Genomic DNA, 13,550 nt, shown 5'->3' with positions numbered 1-13,550 from the left:
TCTTCTCAATTAAATTCCTAGAAAAACTTAGGAATTAATGATTGGAAATAGGTCAAAAAAATTCCTAATATAAAATTTATACTTAAATTAAAATTAAAATTCGAAAATATCTATTTTTCAAAACACGCATCCAGAAGCGAAAAAATTCGAAAAAATCATGTTCTTATAAAACTCGCTGATTTTGCAATTTTTATGTGATTTGAAGTGATAGAATGTATTATCATCTTACTAAAACATATACTTTATTGTTACATTCACAAAATATTAATCAGAACACTAGGAAAAGTGGATTTTCGAAAAAAGACGATAACGATTATTTGCAAATCGCCTCTCAATTTTGAGAGACTTTCAATTTTTACAGTGGACCCTTAAAATTAAATATGCAAATAACTTTGGATACTTGACATCTATGATCAATTAAAAGCAAAGCTATATTTTCTCGCATTATTAACTTATGATTGTGAATCTTTAAACTGATAATAAATATTTTTTCACAGATCCTCTTGCAACATCAAGAGCAGTCTTTCCAAGATTATCCTTTGAGACTTTATTAGCTCCAGCTGAGAGAATATATTTAACAACTTAAAGATGATCATATCCTGATGCAAAAATGAGTGGAGAATATTCAAGATTTTTCTTTGCTTCTTTATTAGCTCCAACAGTGATAAGATAATAAAAACCTCCACCAATGGGAGCACTTTATTGAATGTGTTAGTCCTTCTATCTCTAATATATTTAAAATAATTAAATAATATATCAAGTGAAAACTACTAAATTAATGAAAAATGAAACACTTTAGAGTATGAAGCAATGAAATATGAAATATTCTATATATTTCAATAGTTTACTTTTTAAGTTTGAGAAAATAGGGAGAAAACTCTTAGTGAATGGTATTTTTGCAATATATGATTTCACTAGGAGTTCCACCTATTTTAAGTGCGATTATCAAAGATTCCTCAAATGCTTTAGATTTCCTTCAAAAATATCTGAAATACGTAATAGTTGTAAATTTAACGATTTTTATAGCTAGTGAACTAATAAGTACAATCTATCCATTTCAAATGTACACTAATATACGTAATTTATATGGTTTCCTTTACTATATTTCGTTATCTACTTTAATTTCAGCATTTTATGGGATATTTGATATCACACTGAAGTGTAACCTCGATGTTTTTAACGATGTTATTCCAGATACAAGAACTCACAGCTTCTCTCGCAAATCAAGAATAAAAATTTGGCATAAAATACAATATAGCATTATATTCGTCATGTTAATTGCAATTATTTCGCTCACTAAGTACCTATATTATACATTTGGATACATTAGTTATGACCAAATCAGTTTTTTTGGAAAACAAAAAAATGATGAGTTTCTTTTAGCTTTAAGGATCTATATCATGCGCTATCTTTTACCGTATACTATTCCATCCATGATTTTATCCGTGTTTTCAAGCAAAATCTTCCCAATTCATTTCAAATTTGGAAATTTCAAAATTATTTTTCATTTTCCGATGTTAATCATTATTTTATTAGCTATTTGCGTTTACAATATTACACACGTAATAGATATGTCAACAATTACGTCAGGATACTTAAAAGATGACTTAATTTCATCATCTTACACAAATTTAACAGAAATTTCATTTCCAAATGGGAAAAACAACTTGATTATATTGATGCTCGAATCCATGGAGTCCACATTAGTTTCCCTGAAGAACGGCGGCGATTTTGATGAAAGTAAAATTCCAGAATTAGAAAAACTCGCTTTAGACAAAGAAAACGTCCAATTTTCTCATCACAGCAAGATCGGAGGAGCTATTCCTGTTGAAGGCATGAGGCACAGCTATTCTGCAAACTTCGCTGTTCATTGTGGGCTTCCGTTCTTCAACTTTGAATCAAATCAGAATAATTTGGGAAAATACTACCCAGGAGCTTATTGTTTAGGGGATATCTTGAAAGATAATGGATATGAGAATGTGTTTGTAATGGGAGAAAACCCTTTTAAGAATAAGTACGTCAATATTTTTCGTGATCATGGAAATTTCACTTTAAAAGGGTATGACTTTGATATAAATAATAAGGAATTGTATGACCCTGAGACATATATTATATATGATATGTATTTGTATCAATATGCAAAAGAATTTTTGAAAAATAATAATAATTTCCCTTTTTTCCTCCAACTCAACACTTATGACACTCACTTGCTCAAATCTAAGTGTAAGTTGTGTGACCCTATCCGTAATCCTGGAAAATACATGGTAGATGCTTGTGCATCGAGACAAGTTGATGATTTTGTGAATTTTGTCAAAAATCAACATTTTTATCATAACACAACAATCTTCATTGTTGGAGACCACTTGAAAATGTTAGAGCAGCCGAAGTTAAGGTATGCGGAGAGATCTACTTATGATGTGTTTATTAATTCGAGAAAGAAACCAATAAATATGAAAAATAGACAATTTACAACATTTGATTATTATCCAACAATTCTTACAGCAATTGGAGCAGAATACAAAGGAAATGCTGCAGGAATTGGACGTGATTTGTTCTCTAAAGCGAAAACAGTTAGTGAACAGATTGGTTTCGATAATTTGCGTTCTAAAATTAAGCATCAATCAAAATGGTACGAAGCAAATATTGCTCACGCATCTTCTGATGACGAAATCAATATTCAATGTGAATTAGAATGGACAGAAGAACCATATGACTTTTCTTGTTTGTAATAAAAATATAATTAGGAAAATTTTCTTTGATCTTTTCAGTTGGATCATCACAAATCAAAATATATACTATAGTAGTTTCAAAATCTTGGGTCCAAATTGCTAGGGAAAAAATGTGAGCAAAGTGTATATTAGAGAAGAAAAAAAATACAATCAATTCAAGGTTTATGTAAAACCAATTCATGCTCTATCTGTATTATCGTCAAGCTTTTGCTAATAACTAGATTATCCCCTTGGCAGCTCAAAATTTTTTGATTGTAATCAATGGAATGGTAATGACTCTAAAATTGAATTTACTTCATCTTAAGGCTGGAATTACGCCTATCTTACTTAACTTCAAATTTTTGACAACTGGAGTGAAGCGCCATTGAAAATTAACCTTAAACAAATGAATTGATGGTCGTGTCATAGGGGCGTAAGTGCACCCTTAATTTCGTTGTGATTTGATCAATAATCATTATTGAAGAGAATTGTTAATTCGGATCATTCTAGAGTGGAAAAAAAGTTAAAAAAGACGATCAAAATTCTCTCAATTTTCCACCTCTTTTTTTTGCAATGATTCGGCATGTGTTTTTCTATTGCAGGCTTTTCATGATCGTCTTTTTTTACTTTTTTTCCACTCTAAAATAACCCCTTAATTCCTATATTTATTCTCCTCTTATTTACTTAATTTTGGATGTTTCATTATTTTGGAAGCTGAAATGAAAATAGCTAATATAAACATTTTTGATTTAAAAACATGGTTTATATTAATTTATTATAGAATGCTAGCTGAGGTCTCGGCAAATTTCAGTAAATAAGGTATTTTGGTTGTGACTCTCTTGGTTTCAATGAAACACATTTCTGTATATAAACGGAAAAAATTATTTAGATCAAAATTAGATTGATTTTTATTAAATGTGACAGTTCCTGACCCTCTTGTCGACTTTGCATCAAAACATGAATCAGTTATAGTCAATGTGTAACCTTTTGCATTAATAGAAAACATGTATCGCGCAATATTATTTAAAAATAGGCAATGATCAACATAAGAATTGTAATCGCAATGAAATAATGCTTTATAGCCTCCGCATTTGTTTCCAATTATATTGCAGTAAGAAAATACTTGCATCAATGATTTAGAACCACTGAATAATGCAAGAGATTCCCATTCAGTTTGGTTGTTTCCAATGAATATCGAGAAATTAAATGCAAGTGATTTTCCTTGAAGGGAATTATGTATTCCTGAATAACAAATGCATTTATTATATGTGATGTTGTTATTCTCAAAACGGATATCACCCCATGCAACGTCTACATTGTCTTGTTCCTCTGTTTCACTTTCTCCGCATTTTGAAACTGAAACTTGAAGTACATAGTTCTTTTTGTAGGTCCATCATTAGTATTTTGACTAAATGTAATCTCATTCTCAGCTTTTGATTCAGAATAAGAATTTCGTTGTTGTACAAACTCCCCTAATTCTTGATCTAGAAAGTATACAGAGCCACCTCTTTCGTTGGATTGGCATCTAGAAAATGTATTTTCTTCAAGTAATGCACAAGCTTCGTTATATCTGTGGATATAAATTGCACCATTATTTTTGCATTCTTTAAAAAAGCAAGCAAATACGTAATAATTTCTAGAACCTGAGGTATCAGAGAATGGATTTCCGTTTTTAGTTTGGGTGACCTTACCTTTGTTGCCAAAATATTCTGACCAGCTGAACTTTCTTGCATTTTTCAAACTTGAATAGTACTTTTAATCAGTCAATTCATCTTTTAAATCTATTTGCTGATAATGAGATTTTCTTCGCATGATACCAATATTCCATAACTTGATATTAATATAAAAATTTTCAAATGTCAAATTTTTATATGATAATTCTATTCAATTACGATTATTTGTAATTCAAAGGCTTTTCAGAAGTAAAATTATAACCAAGATTGTGGCGATTTTATAATATTTTTAGGATACTTAGATGGAAATTTTTTTGAAAAGGTATTCATTTGAATAAAAAATCGACTATATAATCATTGAAAATTACTTTTTTCAATATTCAATTAAATACTTGAATCAATTAATTAGTAAGAACTGTTTATTGTTTATTTACAGAAAAACGAACGTATTGTAAATTAATAGATCTAAACTTATGAAAAATAATTACAATAATTGTTTTTGGATATACACCACTCATTTTTGCATCAATATATAATTTAACTCGATTGGATCTAAAAAAGAAGCCAAAGATTATATTGAAAAGAAAACACTAATATACACATCATAGTATATATTCATTTCTAGATATTTAAATAATGTCTGCCCTGATATAATCATATGAAGAAATCTTTTTGTAGGAATTAAAATAATAATTGTTGGATCCGCTGTATGCCATTTTGATGTATTATAATATATAATTTCACTTAGAACATCTAAAATTCCACGGTTAATAGCGTATAAACTCTAAATTAGTTGTTAGATTGTTTTGTTAGAGATGATTATATTAAAGTGTAGTTTGATAAATCTAAATCAGAAAATAAAAATAATAATATAATTTATAAATTACAACAAAAAAATATATAAAATAATATACAAAATAACTCTATTTTGGTAATAAATAAACTGGAGCTCTGCCTGCTAGTTTGTAATCAGACAATTTCATTGTATCGAGCATTGTAACTCTTTCGTACACTAGTTTGTGTTTCTCAGGTGCATAAGCAGTGTTTTTACACACGGCTTCCTTCAGTTTCTCTATTTTTAGGGCTGTAGATTTAAGTTTTACACCAACTTTTTTGAGATTTGGCAAAATTACAATTAACTGTGATTTATCCGCTGGTTCCATCAACGGCGTTGTTGTTTCTTGTATGTTTTCTAGCAATTTCCTTCTTTCTGCCTCAATTTCTTCTTTTGTTTTTGGTTTTGGAGGTTCTATCTTTGGTTGCGGGGGAGTTTGAACAGGTTTCGGAGGAGGAGGCTTAGCAGGTGTTGTTGGTGCTGTCATTTGCTGTCTTTGTCTGATTTGCTCTTGATTCGTCAAATTATTGCGAATTCGTTGGTAATATTGCATCAACAATTGGGGATTATGAGCCAAACGCTCCAAAAGAGCAGGTGTCATGGCTTCTGTAGCTCTTAATTGCTGCATAACCATATCTTGATTTGTAACTGGAGGTTTTGGTGCCATGGGTGCTCTGTTTTGAATATTAGGTAAGTATTGGGCACCAACGGCCATGTTTCTCTGAGGAATATTATAATTTTGATTTTGTACTGGATTTAATTGAGGTTGGACCCTTGTATTTTGTACTGGTGGTCGAGGAGGTGGCCGTGGTGCTGCTCTCGCTGCAGCTGCTTGTTGCATTTGCTGCTTTCTTCGTAAAGCCTCTCTGTATTCAGGAGTATCGTAAAAGAATGTGATAATAGAGTTGTTGGTCAGTCCACATTGCGAGAGAGTTTTTTCGTCCGGAAGAAGTGTGTCTTTAATTTGAAACAAAATTGAGTCTGGTTTCATGTTTGTTACGGCAGATATAAGCTTTTTGGCTTCACTTATGAGCATGCTAGCTTTGAGATGCTTCACAATTACGTTTGCGCCAGTATTTAGCTTGAAGAAAACAGAAATTGTTGGATTTTCGGTTTCTCTCTGCTTTTCTTCCATTAATTTGGCGCGTTCGTTGAGTATTTTCTCTATTTGATTGTCTAAGTTCTTTAATATGTCGTTGCACTCGAGTTTTAGTAAAATATTTCGAATAATTTGCCATTTTTCCTCTGGAATATCGATTGAATTCAAGTTGATGATTTCGATGACTATGTCAAGTATGTTTCTGTCTGTAATATCCGGAATATCGAATTTTAAACCTATTTTTGACACATTTTTCGCGTAAAACTCAGAAGAAATGATCAAATTTGCTTTAGGTATCTTGGACCAGATCTCCCCATGCCCAATCTCAACAATCTCTGGTTCTATTGGCAGAGGTTTGTATGAAAACGATCTTTCTGCCATCAGAGTATTAATCGAAAAGTGACAATAAATATTTTTGTCATGTAAATTTAAAATTGTCAGAAAATTGAGTTGAATTTGTCACTTTTTAATTTTATGTTATCCATTCTTGCAGCATTAGCAATTAGCTGTCCTGTTCCAGCCCGTCAAACTGGACTTACATGGAATCCAAATGCCAATAAAATCCTCGTCGAAATGTACGGTGATCCACTCTGTCCTGTTTGTTTGAACGCCTGGATGAATGGTGTCTCAAAAATGATTCAGAAATATCAAAATGATGTTAAATTCGTTCTTCATTTCCTTCCATTACCTTACCATACATGGGCATTTGTCGTTACAAGAACAATTTTAGCTGTCAAACAATTATCTGAACCAAAGGCACAAATTTTAGTCAACGCTCTTTATACAGGTGGTCAGGGCCAGTTCGAAAATGACCCTAGTTTTACAGAAAATACTGTTACAGACAATTGTATCAAATATGCTGCTAAAATCTGCCAACTTTCTGAAGATGATATCAGAAATGCATTCGCTACAATTGATATTAACTTAGGAGCTCGTGTTGAGTTCAAATACTCAACATCTCATGGAGTTGATGGTACTCCTTACTTCTTTGTCAATGGTGTTGTCACAAATGATGTAGATGCCGGATCTTCAATTGATGATTGGAGTCTATATCTCGACAACCTCCTTAATTAAATTTAGTTTGACTATTTTCGGTTTAAATTATCTATATCTTTATTATTACTTTAAATTCTACTTATTAAAGCCCTATTTTATATCTTAAAATACGATACTTTTTAAATAAAAAATTTTTTATTTGATATCTTTTGATTCCATAATGTTTCAGTTATCAAAATTGCTTATCCTATAAAAGATATTTATTCCCACAATATTGTTGATAACGAAAATGATAAAATAGAAATTTTTATCAAGAGATAATGGGAATGAATCTTTAATTTAACTTTTTTCATCCATAAATTCTTGTAAAAATAATAAATATTGGTAAGATGTCCAGCTTACGACATTTTTGATCAAAACTCTATCAAATATTGACTCAAATTCAGCCAAAATCAGAGTGTTTTACATATACATGGCACGGTGGGCGCAAAAAGTGACAAAATAGAATACCTATGGTGGCAAGACAAAGGAAACATTTTTGTAAGGCAAACATTATATCAAATACCTTTACTTTGTAATAAGAAATATAATTATCACGAAATTACAAATAAATATTGTTTAATATAATTAATAGCAAAATTCTTTTTTATTATTTCCCTTAAGACCTTACTTATTAAGTATACGTATAACAAGCTTGTACTGCATGTATTAGTTAATAGAACAAAAGAAAATGAGCTCAAATGAAAAAAATTTTCATGCTATTTTGGAAATATGCATATTCGAAGTATGAGAGTTGTAAACACTGAGAATTTTAAGCTTTGGTTGATGATAGTCTTTAATTTTTCTTGAAGTAGTAAATTATTTGATATGAAAATTTAATGGCCAGCATAATCAATCGTGCGTTTCGTTTCTTGATTGAGAAACGATGATTGTGTGCTAATGAATTATTGCATCTGACAGGTTATGATTATGGATACCTGAAATTAAGCTTTTATGGGAAACATCACCGAGCGCCATTTGGCGCCCCTAATGCTGTTTCTATCGGTATGATTAAGGAGCTTTCTTATGCACTTTCATCACTTGAACTTGAACGCTACAAGATATATGCCCCCCTCCCAATGGGAGGTGGGAGCAAAAATTGAAATGTTTACATTGATTTTTGAATACTTTACAAGCGCCCCTCCCAGTGGGCGCGGGCGCAAGTGATCGGGTCAAAAAAAATCATAAAAATATTCAAAATTGCGATTTTAATATGTGTTTAAGTAAGGGTTTCGTTTTGCGAAAAAAACGTACAATACGCAATTTCGCTAAAAAAACATTTAGCTAGCAATTTCGACCTTTGACTCCACTCAAGACGTCACTTTTTTAATTTTGCGGTATCATATTTTTGGAAAATCTTTATGAATATTATATAAAAAGTCTCTTTAATATCTATATTTCATATTTTTATCGATTTTTAAAGTTTTTGCGAAAAGTATTCAATTATTTTTGCTATTTGGTCGGGTAAATGTCAGATTTGCGACATTTTCTGATATGATATTCAGATTCTACGTTGATAATAATGCTTATAGAACCCTCTTGCTATTGTGTCAAAATTGCGAAACCGATAGCAAAAATATCTCGCAATATCAAAATTGAGATATTGAGTGAATTATGCATTATAGAGATTAAAAATCTGATTTGTGAAAACATCTCATCAGTTTCTAGCTAATTCAAAAATCTTTACTATCTTATTCGATTAAAATGAAAAGGGAATAGTTTCATTATGCTTTAAATGACAGCCTTATAATATAATCATAGTTTTCGCTCAATATGCAGCATTTTTTTTTCGAAATCTATGGTCAATATCCTAAATACTGATTGCTTTGCATTCATATCTCTTACATTTTCTATACCCACATCACTATTCATTGCTATTCCTATCTTTTTCATTTTTGTTTGTTTCTCATAATTTCTCAAAAAACATGATAACTTGATATTTGTAAATATCATACTTTATAACGTAAATAAGAACTTGACCTATTAAGAAAAGCAGTAATGAAAAGAAAATCTGAAATTCATAAAAATTACAAGTTTCTGATGACAATTAGCTTAATTAAACCAGGTACAAGATTATATAATTGTATTTTCTATCCAATTATCCATATAATATCTTATCCAGAAAAAATAACTTGATCAATACCAAATGATTTTTTAACTAGTAAATAAAGTATTTTCTTTACACACACATTGGATATCATAGTTTTTTTTTTTTTTTTTTTTGGTTTCGCAAAACATCCAAAAACAAATATGCTATAAAAGTGACAATTTTAGCAAAACGAAACCCTTAGTTTAAGAAGTAAATTTATTAATAACGATATTTCATAGTACAAAATGTGTTCAATCTCTTCGTAAATCATTCAAAAAAATCAAAAGAATTTCCAAAATTCAATTTTTTTAGTAAAATTTATATCTTTTTCTATCGTCTCCTCCCCACCAGTGGGAGCCACCGGAGGCGCGGGCGGCGCCGCTGGCGCCAAAAAAGTAGCGCCCATCGTGCCATGTATAGTTTTACATGTACTTGCCTATTGTAAATGATATACGCTTTTTATGTCAGATTCAATACTTAAACTGAAATGTAGGGTCTATCACCTATTCAAAAATTGAGAGAAACGGTATTCGTTAAAGTATAGCGATGTAAGAAGTGTCAGCGGTTACCCTATCGTTCCATACACTATTTAGATGACATCTACCCTTCCACCGATAGATATAACGAGCGAAGAGTATGGCTATTCTGAGTATCTTCTTCAGCTCCAGCTTAACGCTCCACATCTCCAAATTTCAGAGTGTTATGATCTCTCAACAAAGCAAATCACAGCCGCCTTCAAGAATTTCTGCAGTCATCTTACACCAGTCAATGTAGTTGATGTTTTTGTCCCAGCAGCATCACTTGGACAGCCAATTACAGACATTGCATCACATGGACTTCGTATTAATCAAAAGAACGGCTTCCGCTTCCAAGCAGGTGCTGTTCCTATCGATGGCTCCGAAGAAACATACGAGCTTGTCCACATGGTCGTTGCTCTTGGTAACGTTTATTACAATCAGAAGCCTGGCGCCTCAATTACAGAGGCAGCATTCTCCGAAGTCGAGCCAACATCATCCACACTTCCAATTGGATATCATTCTATTCGCGTTTCGAACAAGAACGAGTTTGTTGTTTTCAATCCAAGCCAAATCAACACACTCCGCCTTATTCGTCTGAAGGGCAAGGAAAACGTTACACACGACGCCACAGTCAAGCATATTTGCCACAATTGCGGCCAGCCAAACGCCACAATTTGGTGCGACAACGATTCATGCAAACTCTGCGAGAAATGCGATGCCTCACAGCACAAGACGAAGCTTACATCAGGCCATACACGCCACCCACTCGCTGAAGCCTTAATCAACGTCCAGAGATGTCCAGTCCATCCAGACACATTTATCCAGTATTACTGCACGAAATGCCATCTCCCAGTCTGCCTCCAGTGCAAGGTAAGAGGAAACCACTCCAAAGGCGAATTCGCAAAGCATCATCTCATAGATCTCAAGGAAGCTTACGATAACGCTGTTTCCGCTGCAATTAAGCCAAATCAGGCATTCATCACTCGCGAGAAATTAATCAATCAGCAGCTAAACGCCGCCAACGAAAAACTCAAGGAAATCCAACAAGTACAGATCAATGTCGAAGCCGAAATTACACGTATCGCTGCCAAGGCCATTGAAGATGCCCGCCAGCAGTCTTCTGCCCGCGCACAGCAAGTCAAGGCCATAAGAAGCGAATTAATCAGGAAATTGGCCGATCTCCAGACACATAAGGACTTGTTGGCCGCACAGCAGAAGAACAATGAGCCTCTTTCTTTCGTCCAGGCATCCCATTTCTCAGATCTCTTTACAGAATCCCATATCAACAACGACGACCTTCCATTATCAGCATCAGAGGTCGACGCCGATCTCACAGTTTATGGCCGCATCGAAGTTTCTCCTCCAAGGCCAGCAGTTCAACCAAAATCCCGCGGAATTACTCCATCTCAAGATAACGACGTCAGCCAGACAACAGAGACACAGCTCGAAGCCCAGGATCCACATATTACTACACTTACTCGCATGGCCAAGCGTAAGGAAGGCAAATACCAGGAATCCGGCCAATCTCTCTCTTTCCTTCCATTCGAAGGCTCTGCTATCATCACAAACCCAGAGCTCCAGCGCCGTCTCTACCTCTGCTTCCCATTCAAGGGCCAACCAGTCACTCATCGCATGTATTACTCAGAAACAGACGGCAGAACAGTCACAAAGATCCACAAACTCATCGACAACCACGGCATTACATGCATTGTTGTCAAGAGCGGCGAAAACATCTTTGGTGGCTTCGCAGCTTCGAAATGGAACACAGAAGGAAAGCCATTTGGCAAGGGATCGTCCTCATTCCTCTTCCAGTTGAACAAGGACGCGTTCATTCCTAACCACGGACAGACAGAAGAACCAGTTACTTTATTCGCTACAGAAGATACTTTGACATTCGGTAAATACGATCTCGCTCTTAACGGAAACCTCGAAAAATGCTCTTCTATCATCGAAAACAGCTACGGTGTAGGATTCCAGTACAATTCTAACAAGGCAAGAACATTCCTTGCTGGAGCGCCAGAATTTCGTGCGGATGCTGTTGAAGTTTGGGGATTCTTCTCTGGCCAGTCCCTTTAAGATAATATTTTTCTCTTTTTTTTTATTTTATTGCAGATTTTGAATAAAATTTCTTTATTTTAAAATTTAATTACATGAAACCATTTATACAAACACAATGACATATAAATATAATAACGAAATCCGAAAAATCCTTCAAAATTATTTTGATTGATCGTATTATTATACATAATCGGTTTAACAACTATATATTTGTTGATATTTTTCATTGTAACTGATGTTCCTCAAGTTATTTTGATCAGAACGCCATTTGAATTCATTCTTGAAATTAAAATCTGTTTTAATAATATGAATATCAATAGATCTTGATATGTCATATAAGAATATCAGACTAATTTGTAAAACCTTGAAAAAAGAAAGTCAAACGATATGGAATAGAAAAATTACTTTAAGGTGAAAGAACTAAAAGGAGTGAAATGATATAAAGATAGAAGGAGGGAATCTAAAATGGGAGTGAATGTCTATTGAACTTGGGGAAAACAGAGCGAATTGAAGAACTCGCTCTAATCTTTGTCTCTGGCTCTATAGTAACAGAATTAGGGAACTGTGATGGTCTAAGGCTTGGCATAGCACATAACGATCTCATCGGTGGGATTCCTTTCTTCTTGTTAGTCTTTGGAACAACAACTAAAGCACAGTTGTTACGAAGACCGATTCTGTTAATAAACATAGAGTCATCAATGATGCCTGTCTGTGAAGCCAATAGGAGATCTCTGGTGTCAATTTGATTCTCGCGTAAAAACTCTTTAATATCTGCTCCTGTTGTTGCAAAAGTGGTCTCCATTGTTAAATTTCCGAAATTAGGAAGCTTAATCTGGATTGTGATTCCTTTTTCGGAGAGGTTATCGATTTTGTAATTTAATCGTCGTCGTTATCGATTTTGTAATTTAATCGTTATCATCTTTTTCTAAACGTGCATTTTTACATTAAAAGCAATGCAACTCCAAAATTAATTGGTATTTAGACTTTAATTAGGTGCAGACAAACGAAATGCAGTCCAAATATTTTGGTGATATATGAATTACATAAATTTAGGGAAATTGAAATTATATCTTTTTAAATTTTTAGGAAAACAGATTTATAGAATTGTTTAAGTCATCAAAATAATGCAGACTTAGGTCAAATTTTCCAAATTTAATCATTTGCAAGACTTTCAAGCGACTTCAAAATGTCGAAATATAAGTCCAAAAATAAAATTACGATTACAGTCTATCCTCAATTATTATCACGCTAATTATTGAGTGACCCATGCGTTCGTATGTATGTAATACCTTTTAAAAAGGAGATGAGAGAGATAAACTACATTTACAATTTAAATCTGATGTATTTACTTGTTACATTTACAAATGTAAATGTTTCTCGTAATGTTTACATTTTGTAAGTATAACGAATAAAAATGACGCACTTTTTTTACAAAGTCAAATTATGCGAGACAACTTTACTTGTTACATTTACAAATGTAAATGTTTCTCGTAATGTTTACATTTTGTAAGTATAACGAATAAAAATGACGCACT

The 13,550-nt window shown here is 32.9% G+C and overlaps 5 protein-coding genes across 5 annotated transcripts, besides 3 other annotated features; 3 read left to right on the top strand and 2 right to left on the bottom strand.

Moving 5' to 3' along the window:
- Positions 1–368: part of a mobile genetic element that runs on past the window's edge.
- Positions 369–1,679: 1,311 nt separating this feature from the next.
- Positions 1,680–2,729, top strand: TVAGG3_0038520 (lipoteichoic acid synthase family; the record flags this gene model as incomplete). Its single annotated transcript, XM_001311800.1, has 1 exon — positions 1,680–2,729. One exon carries the CDS (start codon positions 1,680–1,682, stop codon positions 2,727–2,729), a length of 1,050 nt encoding a protein of 349 aa, XP_001311801.1.
- A 300-nt stretch (positions 2,730–3,029) lies between these two features.
- Positions 3,030–3,156: a mobile genetic element.
- A 2,138-nt stretch (positions 3,157–5,294) lies between these two features.
- TVAGG3_0038500 (ubiquitin-like domain family) lies at positions 5,295–6,699 on the bottom strand (the record flags this gene model as incomplete). The annotated part of the gene is made up of 1 exon (XM_001311801.1): positions 5,305–6,696. The coding sequence occupies one exon, from the start codon at positions 6,694–6,696 to the stop codon at positions 5,305–5,307; it is 1,392 nt and encodes a 463-aa protein (XP_001311802.1).
- A 90-nt stretch (positions 6,700–6,789) lies between these two features.
- Positions 6,790–7,462, top strand: TVAGG3_0038490 (tRNA 5'-leader removal; the record flags this gene model as incomplete). Its single annotated transcript, XM_001311802.2, has 1 exon — positions 6,790–7,389. The coding sequence occupies one exon, from the start codon at positions 6,790–6,792 to the stop codon at positions 7,387–7,389; it is 600 nt and encodes a 199-aa protein (XP_001311803.1).
- A 2,570-nt stretch (positions 7,463–10,032) lies between these two features.
- TVAGG3_0038480 (zinc ion binding) lies at positions 10,033–12,094 on the top strand (the record flags this gene model as incomplete). The annotated part of the gene is made up of 1 exon (XM_001311803.2): positions 10,033–12,033. The coding sequence occupies one exon, from the start codon at positions 10,033–10,035 to the stop codon at positions 12,031–12,033; it is 2,001 nt and encodes a 666-aa protein (XP_001311804.1).
- Positions 12,095–12,404: 310 nt separating this feature from the next.
- On the bottom strand, positions 12,405–12,859 carry TVAGG3_0038470 (uncharacterized protein; the record flags this gene model as incomplete). Its single annotated transcript, XM_001311804.2, has 1 exon — positions 12,476–12,817. One exon carries the CDS (start codon positions 12,815–12,817, stop codon positions 12,476–12,478), a length of 342 nt encoding a protein of 113 aa, XP_001311805.1.
- A 15-nt stretch (positions 12,860–12,874) lies between these two features.
- Positions 12,875–13,081: a mobile genetic element.
- Positions 13,082–13,550: the final 469 nt, after the last annotated feature.

Source organism: Trichomonas vaginalis, chromosome IV (assembly GCF_026262505.1).
Source record: "Trichomonas vaginalis G3 chromosome IV, whole genome shotgun sequence".
Classification (NCBI taxonomy): Eukaryota; Parabasalia; order Trichomonadida; family Trichomonadidae; genus Trichomonas; species Trichomonas vaginalis.
This window is presented reverse-complemented; position numbering and strand designations above follow the sequence as displayed.